The 17,704-nt window shown below is 34.4% G+C and overlaps 1 protein-coding gene across 1 annotated transcript in view; it reads left to right on the top strand.

The window, feature by feature from the left end:
- Positions 1–17,704, top strand: part of Luzp2 (leucine zipper protein 2) — a 289,657-nt gene that overhangs the window by 249,436 nt on the left and 22,517 nt on the right. The window contains exon 9 of the mRNA XM_090347985.1: positions 8,355–8,519. Within this exon, the coding sequence (XP_090204111.1) occupies positions 8,355–8,519 (165 nt within the window). The remainder of the gene's footprint in view (positions 1–8,354; positions 8,520–17,704) is intronic.

The following is a 17,704-nucleotide window of genomic DNA, read 5'->3' as shown; positions in this document are numbered from 1 at the left end:
CTTTTTTTGGGGGGTGCGGGGTTGGGGGTCATGGGGCTTGAACTCATCCTGGGCTCTATCCCTGAGCTCTTCAGCTCAAGGCTACAGCACTATCGCTGGGCCTAGGCATTGTCCACAAGCTCTTCAGCCCAAGACTAACATCCTACCCTTGAGCCAAGCCCCAGCTGCTGTTTTCTAGAGGTTAGTTGGGGATAAGAGTCTCAGGTCCTTTTGTGCCAGGCTATCTTTGAACCTAGATCCTCTGATCTCAGCCTCCTGAGTAACTTCATGGACATTTTTTTAGCAAAAAAATTACTGGTAGATACTCACTGCTTCTTCTGATTTATTAATGAAACTACATACAATACATAAAATATAGTTTTATGATATCCATGAATATTTGATATTCTCCACAGACACTAGTGTTTTCCTTTTTTTGTGTCGCAGTAAATTAAAGGTTCCATTTCTGTGACATCATGGATTTATTCCTATCTTCCTGGTACATTTATACCACAATATCGCAAGTAAACTTATTTTAAAATCTACCGAAGTAGATTTTTACTTTAAGTATGAATGAATAAGTTATGAGACAATAGGACCAGTCACTGATAGCCATATTCCCTAACTAGCTTTTAAATGTGTACTTGAGAATTGCTACTAATGTGTGTGCCTTTGAAAATAACCCCAATAGAAATTAACCCTAAAACTTCAGTACCTTCCTGTAAGTCAACAATGAGAACACTGAGACTGAAATCAGGTAAGCAACTCCATTTTTAATAGTCCCCAAAATATCTAGGAATTAACCAAAGATGTGAAGGACCTCTATTTTGAAAAACTTTAAACCTGAAAAAAATGAAATTATTGCAGATTTAAGGAAATGGAACAACCTTCCTTTCTTCAAGATTGGAAATGTTAACATCATGAAAAGATCAATACCACCCAAAGGTATTTGTAATACCTGTCAAGTGTAATAGCCCAGCAACATTCTTCTATTCTATATATAGAGAAATCCATAAGTTCATATGGGATAATAAATATAGGTAAATCGCAAATCAGTCTAGCCAGAAGAACAATGTTGGAGGAATTTCAACATCAAACTTCAAAAACTCTCTAGTAATGAAAACACCCTGGTACTGGCACAAAAAGTCTCGATAACCAAGGGAAAGAATAGAAGGCCCCCAATTTACACACAGGTCTATAAGCACATAATATTTGATACAGGAACCAAAAAATTACCATGCCTCTTCAACAAAAGGTTCTGGAAAAAAAAAACATACAGAAAATTGAAGCTAGATCCTTACATACCAACCTGCACCCAAATCAATACTAAATGGATCAAATACCTCAATGTAAGCTCAGATATCATGTAAATATTATAGAAAAGGTAGTAGAAACTCTAGAGTTTCTAGGAATAGATCAATTCACATAAAAATGAAGGAGTTATTGGTTAAATGGGATGGCATCAAAGTGCAGAGTTCCTGAATGACAATGTCATACATAAATAAAGATAAATGGAAAGCCCACAGAATGGGAGATTTTTACTACATATGTGTCAGACAAGGGCCTCATATTTAAAATAAATGCAAGAGTTCAAAAAATTAAGTCCTCCAAAGTTAAACCCTCAAAGAAACAACAAACTAATTAATAAATTGGCTAAGAGTTCAAAGAGAGACTTCTCATAAGAAGAGATAAAAACAGGGCCAGTAGTTTGGCATAGTGCTGAGTATTTCCCTAGCATGCACAAAGACCTGGGTGAAATCCTTTGTATCACATACACAGAAAAATAAAAAGAAAAAACAAGTAGTAGTGCTGAGGTTCAAGTGGTAGAGCACTCGGGCTGTGCCCAGGCCCTGAGTTAAAAGCCACAGGACTGGCAAAACAAGGAAAGAAATAAAGAAGGAAGGAAGGAAGGAAAGGAAGAAAGGAAGAAAGAGAGAGAAAGAAAAGAAAGAAAGAAAAAGAGAGAAAGAAGGAAGGAAGGAAGGAAGGAAGGAAGGAAGGAAGGAAGGAAGGAAGGAAGGAAGGGGCCAAAAAAAAAAAAAAGCAAATCAAAACATCATTTAGATTCTACCTCACCACAGTTAGAATGGCCATTATCAAGAAAAATAGCAATAACAGATTCTGGTGGGGAAATAGCTAAAAGGGAACACTACTACAATGTTAGTGGGAATGTTAACTTGTTTGACTACTCTAGAAAGCATTATTCAGGTTATGTGAAAGATTAAGCTTATAATTACCTTATACCCCTTCAGTTCTACTCCAGGAATATATCTGATAGTCCACAAAAGGGTACACTAAAATTACCAGTTCAAAGATATGCATTGCTTACCACAGCCAAAATATGGAGTCAGCACAGATGCCTCTCAATTAATGAATGCATCAGAAAATGTGATATGTACAAAATATTTCTCTATATAGAGCTATATATTTATATGTATATCTATATAATAGATATAGACTTAGAAACAATTACCTTATGTGATGTAAAACAGACCCATATAATCACAGGCTGTATAATTTTCCTCATTTGCTCTTAACTAGAATTTTGCTGGGCATAGGTGGCTGATGTCTGTCATTGTACCTACTCAGGTAGCTGAGATCTGAGGATCATATCTCAAAGCCCGCATAGGCAGAAAAGTACCCATTAATATTTTCTCCAATTAACCACTCAAAAATTGGAAATGGATATGTGGCTCAAAATGGTAGAGTACTAGGGTTTGAGCAAAAAGAGATCAGGGATAGTGCCTAGGCCCTGATTTCAAACCTTACATGCAACAAAAAAATAATAATACTTAGATATGTTAACATTGTAATTCCTTTATGATTGCCATATTTTAATTTATTCAAACCATTAATAGTTAAGTGTTAATTATTTTGACTACTGCCTTAATAGAGTAGGCCAGGCATCTTTTGTTTTATCTAGACTAATTTTATAGCTGATAAAGAAGTTTATGTGAATACATATGAAATTCTGATTATATCTGAATTTGTGATGCCACGTATTACATTAACTCTTTCAGAAGTGATCATAATCAGAAAATGGCAATCTTATAGTTTACTAAAATATTTCTTTGATGTAATTGCCACTACTCTTCAAACATTCATTACTGTTTTTAAACTATTTAAATTTTTATGATAAAGGTCATTACAGAGAGGTTACATTGTCATAAGTCAGTTAACGGGTACATTTCCTTTTGAACAGTGTTACCCCCTTGCTCATTCTCTCCCAGGTTTCCCTCTCAATTTTCATTCAAGTCCTATAATTCATTTCCAACAGTCTAGTGAGTTGGTTCATCCTTTGTCCCACTATCATTCTCCCAAAATCAGATAATATTATATACAAAACAAAGGATACAGAAATAGAAAATAGAAAGAACAACAAAAAAGGAATGAAGTATAAAATAAAAAAAGAACCACAAACAATAAAATAAAGAAAAAATCTCTTGCTTTCATCCTTTGAGTTCATTTCAATGCACATTATTTTACATGATCGTATATCTGCACATAGCTCTTGAGACTTAGTGAGCCTCTCCTAAGAATATTCTTTTGCCTTTTACTTCATTATGTAGCAATGGGATGTTGAGCTCTTAAGATACGCTGATGACAGTCAGACATCTTAATCTCTGACCATTATATTGAAATACTTCTTGATTTGACTTCACATATTTGTTTTGTTAAGTCAATAGCTAAATGGCTTTGAGATACTCTTTTAAAAGCATTTTTATTGTTAACACTCTCTTAGGTGGTGATATGGGACATAGAAAAAGCATGTGAATAAATGTTCTTATTGTCATTCTTTCCTGTAAAAAAATATCCAAGAAATAATTGTACCTTGAAGCATGAATCCATAGAGTTACAGAAAATGAATATGTATATTATAAGGCTCAAATTTAATGATATAGACATTCTACACATTAATGGTGAGTTATAATTTGATCACATCAACATCATAGCATTGCCTAGATTCAGGCTGTAAGGCTAAGGGTTGTAGTGGTTAAAATGATTGTCTCAGAAGCACTATTTCTTGTGTTTAAATCAAAACTCTTACATTACTCTGTGTTTAAATCCTTCAAGCTTTTTATGCTTTACTTGCTCTATAATACAACCTACCTTCCAGGTAGGTTGATGGTGAGAAGATTATATGCATCAAAAAATTAAAGTCCTAGGAGTAATGCCAGGCACATGGAAACACTCAGTAAACTCACACAGCATGACTTTTATTTAGTGATATGTATTGCTGCTTTTATATGCAGATATTTTGTCTTTGCCTAAAGAATTTCACCACTTCTTTTTGTGCTCTGAACTATAAGAACATTGCCCCATTTGTTAGGAAATGGAAAGACTTAGAAAAGATCATATTAAGTGAAGTAAGCCAGACTCAGGAACTTAGGCTCAATGGTTTCCCTCACTTGTCATAATCAGTAGAAACCTTGGGCTCTCCTAACAGAGATTTGCAATAGAGCAAAACCTTGATACAAAAGGCCACATAGTAGGATGCTAAATGAAAGGATCTCTAGGATACAAAAACATAAGCCATATAATGAATGATTGCTGTTGTTAAGGTACTATGTTATCTCTCACCTCTTTTGCTGTCCCTTGGTTATCTCATATTGTCACAGTATCTCACTTTGTTACCTTATATATCTGTATATATTTGTATTTGGTTATTTGAAATTGGCTAGGGAACGGGGGAAAACAAGATGAGGGGTGGGGGTGGGGGGGAGGGAAATGGGGACCAAGACATATAAAAGGTTATCAATGTAGGGGAATTAATGCACCATCTATCTGGCAAATATCATGTACAATAAAATATATGAAAAAAGAACATATGATGCATTTAGAGATTCACCTCAGCAAATCATTTGTAAGACATAAAAGAGGAATATAAATTGCAATGGTAAAACCAAATATAAAATACAGCCCTGTTCTTTCTTCTTTTTATTGTCAGGGTAATGTACAGAGGATTAACAGTTGCATTCATTAGGTAGTGGGTACATTACTTCTTGAACATTGATACCCCTTCTAATATTTTCTTTCATTTTCACTCCTCCTGTCCCCTCCCCGTGCACTTTTCAATATGGATAAAAATAGAGTTTAATGTAATTGTGCTTCACTACTTACATCATCTTTATGTGAACCTTATTTGAACTTTGCAGGTGTCTAAATGCTAGAAACATTTTGTCTTGGTTATTTTTCATAAATTAACCTAAAATTCACCATGTGAAAATTCCCACATTTCATCTTAGTCTTCAGGACTGACTAGCTTAATGAAAGAGGCCTGAGTGTGCCACTCTATGTTAAACTATAAGCATGTCTAGCTCTAACAACAACCCTGGGTTTTCAAACACTATATTATTTATTGGGCAATATCTTATAAATTATAGCTACAATCAGCAAGTGTAATATAAACAAATGTGTTTACAACATGGACATCTCCCAGATAATCACATAAAATGTGTTTGTGCAAGATGTGCCTCTCAAAATTTCACCCAGGAAATCACACATTACTGCAGAAAATACAAGTTAGGCAAAGCAAGTTTTAACAATAATACAAGGAGCACTTACAGCCTTGCCTCCATGTCTGGCATGTAGCAGGGGTATAATACTCTGTGATTTGAATAAAGAAACAAATACAAGACCATAAAGGAATGTGAATACTATTCATGCTGTGTATGAGAGACCTGGGACCACTGGAACAAGGATCCAAATACTTTGAATGGGATTCCAGGGATCATAGAATTGGTTTGTGGCAAAAGTAAAATTAGGGAAAAATAGTTTTCAAATCCCCATAGTCTTTCCATAGCCAACATCTAATGTTTATCCAGATCTTTCTGAGAAAGTGTAAAGGAATTAAGAGCAACAGAGATACACGATGAACTTTGATTTACATAAATAAAAGAAATTATGAACCTAGGAGACTTTACTAGGTATATAACTATTGTTAGAAATTAACATGTTGAGCTGAATGTAGCTCAGTGGCAAAGGACTTGCCTCACAAGTGCCACATTCAATCCCCAATACTAAAAAAGACAAAAAATGTTAATATGTAATTTCTTTTTTAGAAAAGTACCAATGTTGCCTACTTAAAATGATACTTTCCTAATTTCCCCTTCTCACCAATTATGTATGTTCATTTATAATTAGCTTTAAATAGCACATAGTACACATGCAAATATTTTTCATACCTGAGATGATACCTATATATATATACATATGTATATACATATATATGTACATATATGTATATATATATGATATTTTATTGATCCATTCATCCACTCAGGGGTTTCTGATTTTATTTCCTTGGCTATGGGGGCACAGTGCTGCAGGGAATATGGTTGTGCTGGTAGCTTTACTGTATCTTGGTTTGTAATCTCTTGGAAAAAAAAACAGCTCTGGAAGGAAAAAGTGTGATAAGGATATTCCATGTTTATTCAATGCTACACATGAATGCAATAAGGCAGAAAGCACAGGTTGTTTGCAGAGATGTATGTCCATTTAACCACATGTCTACACACTCTGACAATGAGCATTTTAGTTAAGTACCTTCATTCACCACATTTAGCATATGGTAAAACAATTTTGGTAAATTGTTTTGGTCAGGAGGGAAAATGACAGCAAAAAACAGGACTTACCTCAGGAGAGAGCTGATTTAGGAACTAAAGCAAAGTTGAGTACTATTGTTTACATCATATTTATCAAAGAACATCTTGCTCTTGCAAGCCTCAAAATAAATAGTATTTAGCCTGCAGCTTCAAACACTGACTATCCTGAGCACCATTAATTATAATGTAATGCTATTTTAGTTTCATATAGTGGTCCCAGTCCTCCTCATGGAATTGTCATCAAAACCTTAGGAAAAGCAGCCACAGGCTCTTAATTTACAGGTACTAAATTATACTAGAAGCCATAATGTAAGCATGTCGTCTAAAGGAAACAAATGCAAAGTGATAGGTTCAGAATATTTTGAATCATGGTTATAGCTGCCAAGGAGTTGGAGGAATTCAGTTTTAAACATCGTGTTTGATTAATTATGGATTTCCCTGTAGGATCAACAAGCTTCTGGGAGGAGACTACTGTACCATCTCCTCTCCTGTCTCTCATGGTCCCAGGGCATGTTCCTAATTCAGGTTATTTCAGCACTTCCTGCCTCAGTTTTTCTTAGCTATAAGAATATTGAATTAGTTTTCCCCAAAGTTGCATGAATCTTTGGTTTGGGAACTTATCATTTCAAGGTCCTTTACCAGTAGAATCTGGGGGAAAGATTACTTAGGCTTTCTGTTGATTTGAGGGTGTAAATTAGAAATTTTTCTGTTAAAATTTTGACTCTTCATTTTTTGAACAAGGTAGTCATAACAACACCAGTTTCAGACATGTTGAAATGGATTAGCTAGTTATTTATTTATTTATTTATTTATTTATTTATTTATTTATTTATTGCCAGTCCTGGGCTTAAGCTCAGGGCCTAAGCACTGTCCTTGGACTTTCTCAAGGCTAGAGCCCTACCACTTGAGCCTCAGCACCATTTTCGGCTTTTTTTTTTTCTATGTATTTGGTACCGAGGAATCGAACCCTGGTCTTCGTGCATGCTAGGCAAGCACGCTACCACTAGGCCAAACTCCTGGCCCCGGATTAGCTATTCAATATGCAAAATGGATAAAGAAATGTTATATAATTTTAAAAAATGATATTCACTCGATACGTTAACTTCCATTATTACCTAACAGCTCCCACAGGTAATTCATTCTACAAGAAACAAGATTCTGTGTCCCACTCCATGGGGAAAAAAGAAGTGTAGTATTAACTGAGAAACACAAGGACTTCATTGAGATGGAAGTCATGCTCAGTAGGGAAGTTCATGCCAACAGAAAGACAGTATGTGTCTCAGAGAACATTCACTTTCTAGTGACCTGTAGAATATTTATGTCCCAGGAAACTATCATGATTGAAATTATATCACTTGAAGGCAAGTCACAGTGATTTCATGTCTGTAATTCCCACTATTCAGGAGGCAGAGATCAAGAGGTTCATGATTTGAGGATGTTTTCACAAATTAGCCCATACCTATAAACCAGTTATATGGGTGACACAGTAGGAACAGGTTAAATCATGGGCAACCAATTGGAAATTCTATCTGGAACACAAATGAAGCAAAAATAAATGTACAAAATGACACATATTAGTTTCTGGAGGTTACCTAGTCATGAATTAAATAGTAGGCTGAAATAAGAGTTACAGACTAAAACAATTGCATTCCAAACTGTTTTGTTATTTGTGGGGAGGAGTAAACATCAGTGAAATAAAGATGGAGAATGATGAGTAGATCCATACTTAAAGATGTTAATGCCTCTCTCTGTGTGTCTTGTTCTCTTTAGGAGTCACAAATGAAAGCTATGAAGGAAACTGTACAACTCTGTCTGTCATCTGTTTTCCGTGATCAACCACCCCCTTTGAGTCTAATCACATCAAATCCTTCTCAGATGTTACATCCACAGAGGACAATTGCTGCAAAGATTCCAGACGCCAGGGTAAAGAGCAAGGTACCTTTGATTCATGCTTTGAAATATAATATTAACTTATGTGCCATCCTCAAAATTTATTATATATGATCATAGAGAACACCTACATAGGATTTCAAATTGCAAAATTGGAAAACAATTAAATCTGGCACTTTCCTTTAGGGTTTTCCTCTCCCTTTCCTAAAAACTCTGCATTCTATATTTTCTGAGTTTGTTACTCAGGCAAGAACACTATGAAGATATGTGTTGTTTCATATTTCTCACAAAAAATTCTTAAAATTGGTAAACCATGCAGCTACCAAAAGTCATATACCTGCTAAGATTCCAGTTTGACCTTACTAAGGGTTCTTATAAGATTTGCATTTTATGTACATGTGAAATTTACCTTCCACCCAAAATATAATTGGTTGTTGAATCCATTACTGGAACCATGCTTTTATTTTCTAGGAATAAAAGTCCTTATCCTGGCATTGAAATAAATGAATGTTTATTGTTGTTCTTCACTTATCATAGAAAGCGGCAAGGAGAATTGAAACAAGCTGGATTTGGCAATTTACGCATTTTTCAAAAACCAATAACAAAAATCCAATTGTTTAAGATGAAGTTCAGTAAATCTAAGTGAATGTACTACAGAAAACCCTAATTCAGAGATTAGCATTAATAATCTGTCTCCTGTTTATGTTTTCTCCCAGAGTCTTTACCTTTTAATAGTGGTGGGAATTGAATTTTATGTGTGTTTGGAGCTTAATACCTGTGGAGAAAATATACAGATAATATTTTTTAAACCTGAATAGTATAATGCTATATGGATATACAATAAAAAGAGCATGTCTTTGTGTTGTATAATAGTGTGATATCAAAGCACAGTCCTTGCATGTGTTAGGCAATTGCTCTACCACTGAGCTACAACACCTTCCCAAATTCAGCCATTTAATTGGTAGTCCTTCAGAGAGGGTTAATTCTGACTGCAGTGGTGTGCCCCAATCAGAAATGTGTGAAAATCCTATTATCCCTCATAGTGCAGATCTCATAGGGTTATTGTGATCTGAGAACTTAAAATTGTAATTGTTTTTCATTTTCCCTTATATTTGTACAAACTTGCATACTTTCATTTTTTTGTAATGTCCAATTCATTTTGTTGTTGTTGCTGTTTGTGGGTAATACTGTGGTATGAAATTTAGACCTCTTTCCTATTAGACAAGCACTCTACCACTCATCAATTTCTATGACTGTTAAACTTCCCTTTAAATACTTATTTCAATGGAATTTGTAACCAAAATTTGCAAAATGTGTCTAAATTAACTGTGTTTGGTTTCTACATGAAAAATGACAACACAGTTTCCAATGGCGGTATTTTTATTTCTCTTAAGAAATCAGTTTGTAATCTTATATTTTATTACTGTGCATTTTATTCCTTTGTATTAATATATAGGTAATGCACACATATTTATGTATATACCTTCTATGCATACACTTATGTATATGTGATTTAATTATTTTTAAGCTTACTGCAGTTGGAGGGAGAAATGATAATGCTTTACTAGAAAAAATAAAAAAAACTGTGTATATTTTAGCCCCTACATTATACATATGGTTTTTAATCTTACAGCATAGAATTATGGCATGAGTTTCATGTGAATTATCTTTATCTCAATTATTAAAATTTCTATCCATCATTGCCTGCTTTTTTCTGATGTGAATGATTTTATTCCTTTTCCAATTAGTAAAACTAGTTTTCTTAATAATCAGTGCTTTGGCAGCTGAATGTTGATGCCACTTGTCTACTTTTGAGCTTATGTGATATTTCAATGTAGTGAGTTCTCAGGTGCATCTCTGTGCTTACCTCATCGATCTACCCTGACATTTGTCAGTACCCAGACAATACTTCTGGAGAATTACTGACATTTACTGAGTATTCCTCTTCCAACTATACTCTTTATTTAGAAGACAGAAAATGCATGTTTTTAAGTTCTCATTTAAAGCTTAATAGTTGCTCTGAGAATGTGGCTTAGTGGCAGAGTTGTTGCCTAGCATTCATGAGGCCCTAAATAAAAGAAGTTTTAGAGTCCACCAATCTTTCCTTTGTTTGTAAACCACAATGGTTATAAGTTCTGATGTTGATGAGGTTGGATGGTAAGGATCTGTCCTTTTGCAGGGTGCAACCATATCATTCCAGGGAAACAAAATAATTGCAAGGGGATGTTTGTAACAGAAGAATACTGCATCATTTTATTAATATTTAAATATATTTTAAATTTAGGATTCCATATTTCAAACTATTTAGGTTACAGATAATGAATTAGTGAAAAATAATTCTGAATGCACAAAGTGGGAAAGAGAAATGGCTAAAAATTTAGAGGACCTGCATAATAAGAACAAGCCCCTAACATTATAGCAGGTAAAGTAAACACAAACATACACCATACATGCATACATAGATACATACATACGGATAAATTAGATATTTGCAATATTTTTGTTTAGATATCACGTGTTTGTAAACGATGATGAAGTGCAAACCTATTAACCAGGAAATTATATTTGAATTTTGCAGAAAATGATCCTTATTAAAGTAGAAATCAGCAAATTAGGACAATGAATTTATGGTACAGAAAATGGAAATTGAATTACAAAGTTTAGCATCATAAAACTGGTAAGGTCTCAAGTTTAAATGAGATGCAGGGAGAGAGAAATGAAGTACTCCGCATTAGCATTTACTCACTAACATAAGGAAGGCAACAAGGGAATTTACAGCAAAGTTATATTTTTATGACAAAGTCAAATCAACTCATTTTCAACTTGTTATTGTTTTAATGTGCTTCACAAAACCAAATGAATAGATAGCTATCAAGTAGGTACTTACTAATTTTGTTCTAATGCTGTGAAGGAAGCATCCTCCAACGCATATGCAAATACATGAAATTACCTAAAGGTATTGTGCAGAGGGAAGATGACAAGAGATGCGAAGCATATTAAACAAGAGAAACAGCTTGAGGATGACTATATGTAATCTACAAATTGGAGTATTTGTGGCATGATACCATCACTTCCACTTATTTCTTGAGATAATATCTATTATTTATTTCATCAGAGAATTCATCAGTGTGTCGTATAGCAAAACTATCTCTAAAAATAGGTTTAATCTCCTTTACCTAAATAGTATACATACATATGTTTCTTTTTTCATTTTTCCTTTTTTGATTTCTGTAGGCTGATGCTGATTTATTTTGTGTTTATGCTTTGTTTTTGTTTTCTGTGGTTATTTTTGGGACTGGAAAATGAACTTGACTCTTGTAATTGCAAAGCAAGTGGTCTAGTATTTGAGTCATGTCCTCAAATTCCATGCTGAGTAGGGTTACAGGCCTGCATGCCTTGAAATCATTTTACCAAATGGTGGAACAGATGCGCTCTTCTTGCCAGATTTCCAAGGTACATTATCCAGTGTGGATAGTTCGTTTGTTTGTTTGTTTTTACAGCAAATAAACATATATTGCATGAATTCCCCCATTTTTGGTAACCAGAATGTGCTATAAATTTACAACTAAACAAACTATATAATAAAAGAAAAATCATACACTGGGATGTGATAAACTATTCAGATCTTTAGTCATATTTTCTCAGGGATATTTTTGGAAAGGATCACATAGATACAATAGCTCTGTGAAGGTGACTATATAAACTATTATTCATGAAAAAGAACTCCAGAAAACAAAAGCAGGGGTTTTTCATTCTTTCTTACTATTTTTGTTTTCATATCCTTTTGTCATGTTTATCTATATCTTTTGGAAGATACAGAGAGGCACAGAAATGATGGGATAAAGAGTGGACAAATGCAAGAGACACTATGCTGAAAATGAACTACACAACTCATGGGCAGGAGAGAGAGAAAGAAACTGGAGAATTGAAGGAATGGATGACATTGTTCAAAAAAGAAAATGTAGTTTTGGCCTGGGATGAAGCAGTGGCTTGCCTAGCAAGTGCCACATTCTGGGTTCAATCCTCAGTACCAAAAAAGAAAAGGCAAAAAAGAAAGAAAAAAAAGGAAGGAAGGAAGGAAAAAAGGAAGGAAGAAAAGAAGGAAGGAAGGAAGGAAAAAAGCTATACTCTACTTTATAATATGTATGTAACAATAACTCACCTGTATAAACACCTTTACAAGAGCATTAAGTAATTTTTCAAAGTAGGTATAATAGTAGAAGGGCAACCTAATGATAAAGGAAATTCAGGACATAATTGTCAATAGATTGTCCCTTGGGCAATGATTTTTATATTAAAATAAACAATGTGACTGGAAAATCAGAGCACATTCAGTAAAAATTACTTGGGGAAAATTAATAGATAAATAATTAAATATTATAAAATCAAATGGCTTCCTGAGTATATCAACTCCATTCTAATACTACTGATTTGGATCTGTGGGGGAATCTATGGCTAAAGGTCAGATAACCAAGGCCAAGAATCATATGAGAGAGTACAACTGTGAAATTCAATGGAACAATTGAAAATCCTATCTTGTGCCAACTATTCAATGCACATGGGACCTTGAGCAATTTTTCAACAAACTCTGATTATTTCTTTGTGAAATGAAATTTACTGTATAAAACTATGCCTAATAATAAAAAACATATCTTTTCCATATTTATAGCATAATACCTGAAACATTGTCTAGATTGGCTCTAAAAATTCTAAAATTCAACATGTTGGATTTGACTGAATTTCTATTTTGTAACACCAAATGGAGAACTTGAACCAAGTTTTCACCACTAATATGAGTGTGATAATACTACTTTCGGAATGTATTAGTAAGGTAAATTGAATATTATTAGTTTTAGATTTATATAATCCAGTGCAATATAGATTTATGGTTTCTTTGGAGATGTGTGAGTCACAAACTCTGAACTAAAATTCCTAATACAAGTAGTCATTATTTCCTTTTTTTCCTTTAATGGCTCATATATAGCTCCTCCATAATGTGTGATATATTTGTATTATATTATATCCAAACATTTATAAATATATTATGTATTAATATATAAGAGGCATATTCTCAAGATTGTCAGACATATATTTTGCAAATAAATTTACACTCTTCCAGAGCTAATATATACCATTCAGAACAGGAAAGAACTATGGAAAAGGTGCAATGTTTGTTAAATACTATATTAATAAAAGAAGAATTTAAAAGGACACATGAAAGTGAATACCATAGGACATTATTCAACACGTTTGTAGATATTCAAATGCAAACAGAAATACAATGCATTTTGCAACATAATAATAATTTGAAGACCTATTTGAATTATATACATCTGTGTTATTACTACCTATATTATCCAATTCTTATATCTATTTTTATCAGTTTTTCATTAAATGTACATATTTCTCATTTGCATTTAGCTTATTTGCTTTTACTCAGAAATCTACTTAAGTGTATAAGTTACCCTAAATGTCATGTTTGAAATTTTAACTTTCAGAGAAATTATTTTATGAAAATATGCCTTTTTTGCAACTAACAAAATTGTGTATTCCCACAACCAATAAAGAATCTGAAGTGGTGGAAAATTATACTCTTGCTAGATATTAACCAACTGGCAAATTTAAGAATCAGAGCTTGGTTTTAATTGCTTGAACACTGTAGTTCCCTTTCCCATAGCCTATGCTGGGCTTTCCTGTCTCATCTGGTCAGAACACATTGCATGGTAGTAATGTAGACTGGAGAAAAAAAATCAATTCTGACAGATTTGTGCTACTTAGTCTTTCAATTACAAAGAAATAAACAGCTATTAACTGAAAGCAGAATAGATAAAATGTTAACATTTAAAACAGTCAATAACAAATCCTAGGTATGTGAATTATTTGTGTTATTTGAAACACAGTAGGAAGATCCAGTTAGCATCATTCTTCCACTGTCTTATACACATTATCCAAATCTCTATTGTTTTTCCACCAGCCATCTGTATTTGAGCAAAAAGTACCTTAGATACCTTAAGTACTTTAGTTTTTAATTTTACAAAGGTAAACACAAATTTATTGTATGATCCAGCAATTGTGTTCCTACTATTTACTGAAGTGAGTTGAGAATTTATGCTTACATTGACATCTGCACATGAATTCTTTTTTGCATATATTTTTATTGTCATTAATAGAAGGGTTACATTATATTCGCCAGGTAGAAGGTGAATTAATTCACATACATTGATACCAGTTCTCAAGTCTTGGTCCTCATTTCCCTCCCCTCCAACCATCATCTTATTTTTCCACCTTCCTATCCAATTTCAAATAACCAAATATAAATATATCCGATATATCAGACAGCAAAGTGAGATACTGTAACAATCTGAGATAACCAAGGGACTGCAAAAGAGATGAGAGATAACATAGTACATTAAGGACAACAAATCACTCATATGGCTTTTGTTTCTATATCCTTGAGATCCTTTCATTTAGCATCATACTGTATGGCCTCATGTATCTAGGTTTTGCTCTATTGCAAATCTCTGCTATGAGAGCTGAAGGTTTCTACTGATTATGACAAATGAGGGAAACCATTGAGCCTATGTTCCTTTGAGTCTGGTTTACTTCACTTAATATGATTTTTTTCTAAGTCTTTCCATGTCCTAACAAATGGGGCAATGTCATTCTGTCTGACAGCAGCATAGAATTCCATTGTGTACAAATACCACATCTTGTTGATCCGCTCATCAACTGAGGGCCATCTACGTTGGTTCCATATTTTTGCTATGATAAATAGTGCTGCAATGAACATCGTTGTGATAGTGGAATTAGTATGTCCTTGTTTCTGGACAATTGGGTAAATGCCTAGTAGTGGAATTTGTGGGTAATAGGTGAGCTCTATGTTTGATCTTTTGAGGAACTGCCATACTGCTTTCCATAGTGGGTGAATGAGTTTTCACTCCCACCAACAGTGTAGTAATGATCCCTCCTGGCCACAAACCCTCCAGCATCTGTTGTTATTAGATTTCTTGATCCTGGCCATTCTAACTGGAGTGAGATGGAATCTTAGAGTTGTTTTGATTTGCCTTTCTTTTATGACCAGAGTTGTTGAGCATTTCTTCATGTGTCTACATACCATTCTTATTTCTTCTTCAGAGAAGACTCTCTTTAAGTCTTTGGCCCATCTTTTGATGGGATGGTTGTTTCTTTGAAGATTAGTTTTGGATTGATTCAATTTTTTGAGCTGTTGATATATTTTAGATATGAGGCCTTTGTCCTTTGTGTGGTTGGTGAAGATCTTCTCCCACTCTGTAGGCTTCCCAATTAATTTACTAGCTATGTCCTTTGCCATACAAAAGATCTGCAGTTTAATGTAGTCCCACTTATCCAGCCTTTAGACTCTATTACAGAGCTATAATTATCAAAAAATCTTGGTACTGGCACAAGAACAGGCCTGAAGACCAATGGAACAGAACTGAGGACCCAGATATTAAACCACAGATCTATGGCCACCTAATCTTTGATAAGTGAACCAAAAAAATAGAATGGAAGAAAGACAGCCTCTTCAACAAGTGGTGCTGGAAGAACTGGTTAAGCACGTGCAGAAAACTAAAGTTGGATCCTTCTTTGTTACTCTGCACTAGAATTAACCCCAAATGGATCAAAGACCCACCTAACTTTGACAAGGGAGCCAAAAAATAGAACGGAAGAAAGATAGCCTCTTCAACAAGTGGTGCTGTCAGAACTGGTTAGGCACCTGCAGGAAACTAAAGTTGGATCCTTGTTTGTCACCCTGCACTAGAATTAACTCCAAAATGGATCAAAGACCTCGAGGTAAAAGCCTACACACTGAAAACTTTACAAGAAGGAATAGGAGATACACTAGGCCTCCTTGGCACAGGTTGAAACTTCCTTAATAAGGACCAAGAATCACAACAAATCAGAGAAAGGCTGGATAAGTGGGACTGCATTAAACTGCAGAGTTTTTGTATGGCAAAGGACATAGCTAATAAATTAATTAGGAAGCCTACAGAGTGGGAGAAGATCTTCACCAACCACACAAAGGACAAAGGCCTCATATCTAAAATATAGCAACAGCTCAAGGAATTGAATCAATCCATAACTAATCTCCAAAGAAACAACCATCCCATTAAAAGATGGGCCAAAGATTTAAAGAGAGTCTTCTCTGAAGAAGAAACAAAAATGACCTATAGACACATGAAGAAATGCTCAATATCTCTGGTCATAAAAGAAATGCAAATCAAAAAACTCTAAGATTCCACCTCACTCCAGATAGAATGGCCAGGAGTAAGAAAACTAATAACAACAGATGCTGGAGGGGATGTGGCCAGGAGGGATCACTACTACATTGTTGGTGGGAGTGCAAACTCGCTCAACCACTATGGCTTACTTCTTTCAATATTATTTTTTCTAAGTCTTTCCATTAACTTACAAATTGGACAATGTGGTTGTTTCTGACAGCAGCATAGAATTCCATTGTGCATAAATACCATATCTTGTTGATTCACTCATCAGCTGACGTGCATCTGGGTTGGTTCCATATCTTTGCTATGGTAAACAGTGCTGCAATGAACATCATTGTGTTAGTGGATTTAGTATGTCCTTGTTTCTGGACAATTGGGTAAATGCCAAGTAGTGGAATTGCTGGCTCATAGGGGAGCTCTATGAGGAACTGCCATACTGCTTTCCATAGTGGTTGAATGATTTTGCACTCCCACCACAAGTGTAGTAGTGACCCCTCCTGGGCACATCCCCTCCAGCATCTTCTGTTATTAGATTACTTGATCCTGGCCATTCTAACTAGAGTGAGATGGAATCTTAGAGTCATTTTGATTTGCATTTCTTTTATGACCAGAGATGGTGAGAATTTCTTCATGTGTCTTTAGGCCATTCTTATTTCTTCTTCTGAGAAGATTCTCTTTAAGTCTTTGGCCCATCTTTTAATGGGATTGTTGTTTCTTTGGAAATTAGTTTTGGAGTGATTTAATTTTTTGAGCTGTTGATATATCTTAGATATAAGGCCTTTGCCCATTGATTGGTTATTGAATGTCTTCTCCCATTCTGTAGGCTTTGAAAATTATGTTGGTGGAGTTATATCAATAACAATTGAGACAATATTAATTAGTATTAAGATACCATCAACTTTATCCATTGTCTAGATAATAAAGTCTATACTTCTCAGCCAGCACATTACTATTAGATTAGTGTCTTCATTTTTTACTATCAATTTC

The sequence above is a fragment of the Megascapheus bottae genome, chromosome 16 (assembly GCF_031878675.1).
Source record: "Megascapheus bottae isolate mThoBot1 chromosome 16, mThoBot2.hap1, whole genome shotgun sequence".
NCBI classification, from domain to species: Eukaryota; Metazoa; Chordata; class Mammalia; order Rodentia; family Geomyidae; genus Megascapheus; species Megascapheus bottae.
Note: the sequence above shows the minus strand (reverse complement) of the source record. Positions and strands in the feature narration are given on the sequence as shown.